Genomic DNA, 10348 nt, shown 5'->3' on the forward strand with positions numbered 1-10348 from the left:
CCGAACGTTGTATAATTTTGTTAATTTATTATTGATTCCGATTCTAATAAACTATCGGATTCATTTTCAGGCGGAATATGTATTATACTATAATAATAAATTGAATTGATTATTAAAAAATGAAAATTAATTTAATTTACAATATTTTGTGTAAGGGCAACTGTACATAAAAATATATAAAAGATAAGTTGATTTTCATTTCTAAGTGTATTGAAATAGTAGCTATGCCTATTCATTTCCAAAATGTTAAATATTAAATATAAACTGTCCCGTTGATATGATTTCACTGATCCAACATTACATAAAAGTGGATCATTTTATTATTTGAATGCAGATGGAACAATTCTAATAAGTGTGACACACGTGATGCGTTTAGCAACTGCAGTTATTATCATACGTATTGTTAGAGTGCAATGAAAGAAATGCCTGTTCGTTTGTCACTAGTATAACGAACAATGAGGTGTCTCACTTTGCTGAACACTGTTTCCTGTTTATCCTATAATAATAGTGCGAACCCGAGAGTTAAAAAAATATACCGTTGTACTTGAAATAATTATTCTTTTCTCTTTTATCTTTTTTATTTTTTGGGTGAATCCTTCGGTAAAATCACAGGAAATTAAACAGTGCCTTAACATATCAGATTGCATATTTTTTGAGGAAAAATTTGATACGAAAGTAATAATTAACTAATTAACTCTTGTGTTACAATCAAACTATTAGGTATAGCCTTTCTTTCTTTTTTTAATTGAAGATTTATTTTTAAGAAGACATGATAACTTTAATTATTGAATACTTTTTAAATACACAGAAGCGCAAGAAAATATTCAATTTCAAAATAGTAATTATATAAGAAGATATAATATCAAAGGCACCGAGTTAATTTCTACATCTTAAATTTGTTTTCACTACACCTTTGTAATTATCATAATACTTTAGATTTGAATATTTTCTCACTCTTTTTATAAATTGGAAACTGTTGAAAATGAAAAAAATTCAAACTTTTATGACTTGAAAAAAATCTTTACTTCAAATATATAGAAATATTTTGTACATTTAATATAATCTTATTTTCTTCGGTAATTACATTTCTTGCCTAATTAGAATCACAAAAATTTGTTGAGAAATCGTTACAAGAAATAATTTTTCTTTGTTTTGCTTTTATATATTTATTAATATAGTCATATATGAATCATATTAATTATACAGTAATTATTTAATAACTGTTTATTATTTTAAGTTTAACATGTTTTAATCTTGTTTTTACAGTTGTAAAATTTTTCTTAACAAAATTGTTATAAAAATTCCTTCGTTCTTTAATTAATAACTCCATTAAGAAATTTTAATTTTAGTCAGTATTTATTTACACGTTCTCTTGCTAGATTTAACGCGTTCCACGAATGATTACAGAGATTATGTTATTAAGCACTTGATGAATGAAAAATGAGCAAAAGTAGTTCATCCATTCCATTATTTGAAATAGAAATATCAAATCAAGAGAATTCGAATTGTTTCACATGTATCGGAGGAATAATCACGACACTGACGTACCATCGTAACACGAATTTGTGTCTATTTTGAAGGTTGATTCTGTGTATATTTACTGTTCGCAACGGTTATTATCTCTCTGAAATAGATTTTAATTAAAATCCTCCAAATCTATCGTTAACGAATACTGAAGTTTTATTTAATCAAACCTTCCATAGATATGTTTGCTCATTTTTAAATATTTTTGCGTCATTTGAAATCTAAATGGATACAAGCACTTTTACATTAGAACCTATCATTATTTCACATCTGCAATTTTAAATAAAATCTACTGGAAGTGTTCAATAAGTAATTTTAAAATTTTAAATTGAGCGTACACTTTTTAAACCAAAATAACTTTTTTAAAAACAGACCAAACAACTAGAGTTTTTTTTTTTGAGTAGCTAGAAGAATTAGTTTACTAGATACCATGTCTTTATTGTTTTAAAAAGTTACAATTTGTCGGAATCGTGAAAAAAGTACCTAATGGAGGACACTTTTTTATCTAAGCTTGTAATGAAGATTTAAATTAACTAAATTTTCAAATTACATAAATTTTGCAGATTTAGGTAAGTTATATGTATCTTGATAATTTCATCGAGATCGGTCAACGCACTTGCAATCAGAAGTAACGCGCAAGCAATTAAAATCGCAATTTTTTCGCTTAAACTTTATTATAGAATACAATGATCATTATTTTCTCTATCTTCTATCATTTTCAAAAAATTACCCACTTTATTTCTCAAAAACTCTTCCGGGAATAGGTATATTTTAGTGAAAATAAGGCTTCTTATCTCTCATTTTTAATCTTTTATAACACGTAACAAACTTTACTAATCTTCACCTTATTTTCAATAAAATGCATTTAAATGTACATTTCTGAGGTCTGTATGCATTTGTTGAAACAAAAGAAAGTTAAATGTCATCTACTGACGAAAATAAGAAAACTCTTTAGCTAAAAGTCAATATTATAGGAAAAGCAATATATATAAGAATGTTATAACGTGTTTATGGTGCAATACAGAATTTTAATTCTTATCGTTAATATAATTAAGCATATTTTGATAAATAAAACATTTTGAATCGTTCTTTGTTTGAAAATTAGCTGGCTACCGTTATGGGGGTCATGAATCTATCGACTATAACGAGTGTTGACAGTAATTACGAAGTTCTTTAAAAGCAGCCTTTATAAACACACGTATGTATGTAATAGCAACTGGGACATTAACAACTCGACAGTTGGAGTTTTATTAGTTTATGTTTGCTAGCGATATTCTATTCTTTATGTAAACAGTAATTCATGTTGTAATAGCCAAATAGTTATTCGAACAATATAAATTTTTCTTCTAGAAAATTAAAAGAATCATTCTAGAATTATATTGAAAATTCAAGAAAATAGAAATTGCTATTTCAAAAGATTGATTTTTTAAAGAATAACTGGAACAATGATTTTGACAGCTATTCAAGAAATATAAAGACAAAATACTGTATTTTTTAAATTTTGTACTATTTAAGAATTATTTTTTAATTATTATTTAAAAAATAAATAAAATTATTTAAAGAGAACTATAATTATAAACCTTTTTTCTTTTTATTAGTTAACATTTCACAGGGAAAAGTTCTACCTGTGCTCAACGATATTCTTCTCTTTTTAAAATATTCAGCCATTTAATCTACTTCTGATTCTGTTTTATATGCGACTTAGGTTTATTCCACTTAATGTTCTAATTAATATTCTACACTTTAATGTGGTAGCACGTCGTGAAAGTCACACATGTGTTCATCATCGCGTCTCTAATATCTTTGACACATCTAATCATGAATTCTTTTCTAGCTAGTTGTAATTTTTTTCTTAAATTATTAACACTTTTCGTTAGAGGCAAACGTTGCTTATCGTTCTGTATCTATTTGATTATAGTTTTAGAAATTTTATCGTGTCACCAGTTTACCATACGATTATATTGCAAAAAAATCAACCAGCATGATCGTTAATGTCTATGTATTTAGTTAGAAATAATTATCTTCTAACTTTTAAATTTCAAAACTTTGTAGAAGAAACGTAATATATAGCAAAACTTTAGAAAAAATCAATAAAGATCTCGTATAAATGGTAAAAATTATTTTTCACAGTATTGCAGTAATAATTAGAAAATCTTTAGAAAAAATATTTAAAAATATTTTATAAACCATATCAATAATTATTTTAAAAGTAGGTACATATTTATTTAGTCTACTTTTTTCACTTCTTCTGATAAATTTTAATGTCTAAAGTATACAAAAATAATAGAATAGTTTGAATTACAAGAATTACCATATATCAAAAATTCTGAATCATGATACTTTAAACCAAAAGGGGAAGTGTACCTTTAAAGATTAATTAATTAGTTCTCCTTCGGTCTTTACACTCGTAATTATCGTGCACATTGTAAGTAGGTACGTGTCCTTCTTTTTATAGTAATTACAAAACTGTTTTGTTATGATTACATGTTTCCAATATGTATACTTCGAAGAAGATACACATTTTTATGTAAATAAATTAACATTTAATTGTATTTGTAGTTGCAAAGAAACGTCACGTACACGATGTAACCTTTCAATCATTACCGTTAAGAGGAAAAAAAAGAATCTATATAAACCGGTGAATCTTGTGTGTAAAAAATAAAAAGTCACATGTACGAGGTTCATCATTAAACTGATCGTCGAAAATATTATTGTCAGCAAACAAACCGCTGTGTAAGATAATAATGTCAGTCTGTGTAGCTACTAACATTATCACAGCTATTCAGAAAAAATTTATATGTTTCTAATTATAAATTTACCAATATAGAATCCACGATATTTTTATTCGATAGTAAATATATGCATAACCGGTGGCACCCAAAATCCCGAAACCCAAAATCCCGACACCCACAATCCCGACAGCCCAAAATCAATACCAATAAATATGTTACTTCGTAAATTGTATTTATTATTTCCTTATATTAAAAATGGGTATTGGTATTAGTTAGCGTAGTATACAGGGGGGTCTGGGGGGCAGAGCCCCCCAGTCAGCAAGACGAATTTAATATGTTACTGTTCAACTCGAGGGGGATGTTCTGTTTTTTGTTTATATCTGAAATTGTCATGGTAATATCCCAAAATTCGGACGACGTGATTAATACGGTGGCTTGTCGGGATTTTGGGCTGTCGGGATTTTGGGCTGTCGGGATTTCGGGTGTCGGGATTTTGGGGTAGACCCATGCATAACATTAAATTTATTAAATTGTCTTCATTTTCAGCAAGCTTCTAATATTTGATAGGAAGTTGATGTTGGTTATCTTTTCTATTTATTTTACTCAAGTCAGTTCTTAAGTGCAGCGTTACAACAAAAAAAGTTATCAGTACTTTCCATAATACATGATAATTCTTCTTATCAACGCGTTTATTTTCGTTAGTTAGAACTTCTTTATTTTCAGAAATTTTCCTCAGTTCATTCAAAATTAAATCAATTGTATAATAATCGAAGTAACGATTGTTATTAATTAATGATCAGTAATTAATTGGTAATATTAACAATATTAACTTTTCGGCTATCAACAAGCTTTTAATTCGACCATCAGATATTCATATAAAGTACATACATATGTATTATCCTCTCGTCCTTAACTTATTTATGCCAACCTCTTTTTCAATGATAATTAATAGATATATATTCTAATAATAGAATTCTAATACAGAATCGATGTAAACTTAACTACTGATAAACATTAGGTTACTCAAATTTTTAAACTATAAATTTATAATAATTAACAACATTAACTTTAAAACTCTAATTTAACCATTAAATAAAGAAAATAAATTTTTAATTTTTAAAATGTTCCCTGCTTAAACTGTAACGGTTATTTGACTGCTCTTAACACAAAATAATATAAAAATGTCCATCATATCGTCAAATTTGTGGCACCTGTCACTTTTCATGTGTTGAACCTTCCGTTGTAGAAGATTTAAACTCGGAAAGCACATTGTAGGTAATAAATTTTTAACTGTGACATTGACAAAACAATTATATATACATTGTCAAACGGAAAGATAGAAGTTGTATTTATAAAAGCTAAACAGGTAATTATACATTCGTTGGTAACGTTCATTTGAAAATTTCTCCATTCTAGAATACTTTTTTTTTCTAATAAAATAAAACAATATGACTTTAGACCACGCATGTCGTTGTATACAAAATCTAACTGAAATCTTCAAAACCCAAATGAAAAAGAAAACAGAAAATCAGTGAACAAAGAATCGTTCGCAACGTATTCTTGAACAAGAATTCGGAGTCCAGTAGAAAACAAAATCAGTATTTTACGTTTCAAAAATTTTCAGAAATTAGCTTCTAGGACTCTTCTAATTTTCGCTTGTTTCGAAATATGTACAGAAAACTTAAAATCGACGTTATCTTATAATTGAATATCTATAGGTGTCAGTATCATTAAAAGGGTTAAAGAGGAAAATAAACGAAAAGAAGAAGAACAACAATGAAACAAAACAAAAAAGAAAACACTTACTTTCTAAGCCACTTGAACATTCCCATCATGCCCATCGCGCACGTGGCGCATCGGTAGACCGCTCGTAGATAAGAATCGATAAGATGACAGGTGAACACCGCGATGCCGAGGAACACTGCGATCAGGAGTTTACTGCGCGACGACGCGTGCGGATCGTGCCGATCCGCTTCTTTTCCACGACTGACGACGCCGGCCTGACGTACGTTCGTGTCGCCGCGACACTTCCTTCTGACACTTCTGACAACACGACTGACCGACCGTTCGCCGTTCGCTTCGAATTCTAACCGTGGTACGATCGTCGATCGATCCCCACTACCGATATCCTGGTCGAATCTTCGGTATCCTTGCGACTTGTTCCTTCGAACGAACGAATCAAGGGTAAATCAACCGAGTCAAATATTGCGTCTCTATTAATATAATAAATCATTATAGTGGGTTTTGGATGAATATTATATGATTGAGGATTAGATCCTTCGATCGAAAAATCATCTATTACTGTTAGATTAATTTTTAAAATTTGATGACTGAGCATTTTATCGATAATTTTGTTGCCTTTTTAATATTCTTACGATTTCAGCCGTAATGTACACGCGTTTGGTAACAGAAGAGATAGCAGAAGGGCGATTAATATTTTAATGATTAATGTATGTTATTTATACACTAGGGGATCTCGAGGTAAGGGAACAAATTTTCGAATTCTGGAGGTTTCAGCTTATTGAGTTTAACACAGGTGCATCGTGCTCAGAAAACAAAAGTGCAACTTACAGAGGGTTTGTATGATCATTTCGACTTGTAAAGTTGTAAACAAAAGGCAAATTCAGAGGCCAATTATTGTTGATTGTATACCTATAACTAAATATACAACTTAGGTATGTATTGTATACCTCCATGTATAAACATTATTGTAAGATTAATTTTATACTTTGAAATATTTCCTTTTATTATTAAAAATAAGCTGTGATTTTACTTTGTTTCCTAAATTCGAGTTGTAAAGGTAAAATACATAAATGATTCAAATTAACGGAAGCTTTATTGCGAGTTATAGAGGTTCTTATAATGGAGTGGAAGGGAATAAAGAAAATATAATATTTGTCTTATAGAAGTTTTCGAATTATCGAGGTTCGACCGTAATATGGGTCGGCAGTTGCAAGTCAATTATAAAAATTTGACAAATAATAATTTTATTATTTAACACGTTGAACGCCATGGGGGGCACCAGTGGCCGGCTCCGCAATTTACACACGCCTGATTAATTAAAAGAAAACGATAGAAAAACATTATTTTAAGTAATATTGCTATGGTACAAATAATGTGAAATAACAAGTAGAAAGCTTGAAATTTGAAATTTGAAAATTAATTATTACTATTCTTAGTAATTAGAGCTTTAATACGTCTCACAAAAAATGTCCAATTTCACTGTGGCGTTCAACGTGTTAATTTAATTTCGTTCTATTTTTTTCTTTAATACTTTAGCGCTTCTAAGACGTTATAGGCACTAATTCCATATTACAGAAGTTATAATTTTTTTATGTATGTGCTGCTTATAAATTGGTAGTTTCAAGTTGATTATTAAAATTTAATGAATTAATTTTCCATTATATAATTTCATTTCATTTTTAACATTTTTACATTTGTAGGATTTTATATTAATTCTATTTTATTATATGTAGGCACTTTTCGTTGGGACAGAATTATTAATCCTTTAGTTATGATGCATATCATGCATGATCGGTAACTGCAAAACGACGATTAAAATTTGGCTAATAAACTTTCTATAATATAGCTAGTTTTATTATTATTTTTTAAATATTTTTACTTTTCTGGTATTTGGTACTAATTACTTTGTATTTCTATATTATCTCACGTGTAGGTGTAATTATAAGGGGTTGATTATAATATGTTCAGTTTTTAAAATTAATAATTCATTTCCGAGCTCTTCTGCATACATATATATACAATATGCCCGGTGGCACCCAAAATCCCGACAGTCCAAAATCCCGACAGTCCAAAATCCCGACAGCTCAAAATCCCGACACCCAAAATCAATATCAATAAATATGTTACTTCGTAAATTGTGTTTATTATTTCCTTATATTAAAAATGGGGCGGAGCCCCCCAGTCAGCAAGACGAATTTAATATGTTACTATTCAACTCGAAGGGGATGTTCTGTTTTTTGTTTATATCTGAAATTGTCATGGTAATATCCCAAAATTCGGACGACGTGATTAACACGGTGGCCTGTCGGGATTTTGGACTGTCGGGATTTTGGGTTTCTGGATTTTTGGGTGGACCCCAATATGCCCCATGCATGCTATAACTCCAAAATAGCCGAATATAGAAAAATTAAGAACTGTTGACTGGAGCATCACTTTATGTGTGTATTAATACTGGAAGAGGATGTATGTCAAAGATTTCAAGGTTAATTTCATTTTTTTTTTCTTTTAGTAGAACTATATAAGGAAGAGGTAATTCGAAGGGTTAAAATAAGACGAAAATCAAGGATGACAAAAAAGCGTTTACGCTTTTGGTGTAAAAAGCGCCTAAAACAGACAATCCTCACAGCACCTACGATTGAACGTCGCGTCGTGTCAGTAGAGGCCTGCACAGCCACAGCCAACAGTCATTGATAAAAGAAGCTTACTACATGTATTATATTTCTTTTTGTTACAATTTGATATAAGGTGCTGACAAATTGTTGCCCGGCATAAAACTCTTTGTTCTTTAATCTTGGAGGAAATGTTATAACGCACGCCATATTCACTAAAATTAATACGAGATTATCAATTATTCGCACGTCACATTACATACTGCAGCACCGAAGAACAGAATAGCACGTGGTAAGCTTCTATGTAGTATTCAATAATTGTTGGAAATGACTGTACACACCCCTACTGACACGATGTTCAATCCGTCGGTGCTATGAAGATTGCCGGTTTTAGGTGCTTTTTACTCGACTAACGTAAGAAACAAAGGTGTGAATGCTATTTTGTCTTATTTTGAATCCCAGAATTATCTCTTAAAATTTGTCTTAGCTTCTTTATATGTCTTTATAATCGAAGCGTCTTTTTATTACTCACAAAAAAGTGTTAAGGCATTTGGGTCGAAAATTGATTAGTTCAAAAGATATCTTAGGGAAAGACTACTAGGCTCTCCCTGTCTCTCCCTAAAACAATTTTTTTTGAACTAACTAACTTTCGACTCAAGTACCTTACTGCTTTTGTTAATGAAAGATAAAATGTATCGATTAATGTCAAAAGAAGTACTCAGTTCCATTAATTGCTTCTTAATCAAAATTACCTATTTTTGGGGGAAGGGTTAAAGTTGGAAGTGTGAAACTAGACAAATGTGAAAATTATAATAGGAAATGACGTGGAAATTGCGTAACTATCGGTTGAAATATAAAGGAAAGATAATTTTTCGAAACGTACAAAGGTCGAAGTTTGTATTTAAAAAATCTGCAAATTATGAATAATATTTCATTGCACTTGCTGATATTTTGCTTTTCATTGCCAGTATAATTCAAATTGTTTTTAAAAACTTTGAAATGTTATATCTCAGCTTTGAAAGTTTTAGAAACAATTAAGTATTAAATAAGTGACAATTTTTGCAGTATCAAATTTCATATTGTAATAATAATCTATTCAATTGTCTAAATTAATATAAAAATTACACAAGATGCTTAAACACACAGTTTATAATCTGACGAAATGTAACATTTTTTCTGCAATTACATATTGACTGCCAATTCAGTGTGAACTTAGAAAACGAATTAATTTTTCATAAATGTCAAAATAATTTTAGACTTAAGAGTTAATAATTCAATCCACGATTAATTAAATTAATTAGACGAGTATTTATTTTTAATGGGATATCTATCAATTGATTTCATAAAATATATTTAACTACATTACCACTGCTGAAATTGATAATCAATCCAGTCTATCCATAGATATTATTTTCACAACAAAAACATCAAATAATTTGATTTCACCAATAAGACTTACCTGTATAATTGTTTTAGGTTCATCATTTTCATGATTTTTTCGTCGAATGATAAAATGTTTCCAAATCTTCTTTTAAATTATATTGAAAACTGATATAAATGCACTGTAATGATCTATTCAACACTTGCTTCGTCTTAAACTTATAAAATTAAATCAGATTTATCTCAATTATAAATTGATGGTCATGGTGTTAAAAATAAATGCAAATTAAGAATATGTATTACACCATTCACGTTTGCTGTTACTGTTAGAGAGAATGCAACATCGTGTCTAACTAATCG

The 10348-nt window shown here is 29.4% G+C and overlaps 1 protein-coding gene across 2 annotated transcripts in view; it reads right to left on the reverse strand.

Moving 5' to 3' along the window:
- Positions 1 to 10348, reverse strand: part of LOC114876207 — a 34519-nt gene extending 24171 nt beyond the window's left edge. The window contains exons 1-2 of one of the 2 annotated variants that reach the window (XM_029187431.2): positions 10068 to 10348; positions 6063 to 6419 (exon numbers count right to left, since the gene is read on the reverse strand). In XM_029187431.2, coding sequence (XP_029043264.1) covers positions 6063 to 6419; positions 10068 to 10099 — 389 coding nt within the window. In that variant the 5' untranslated portion in view covers positions 10100 to 10348. The remainder of the gene's footprint in view (positions 1 to 6062; positions 6420 to 10067) is intronic. The other variant, XM_029187432.2, reaches the window with a different exon arrangement.

This window comes from Osmia bicornis, chromosome 2, assembly GCF_907164935.1.
Source record: "Osmia bicornis bicornis chromosome 2, iOsmBic2.1, whole genome shotgun sequence".
NCBI classification, from domain to species: domain Eukaryota; kingdom Metazoa; phylum Arthropoda; class Insecta; order Hymenoptera; family Megachilidae; genus Osmia; species Osmia bicornis.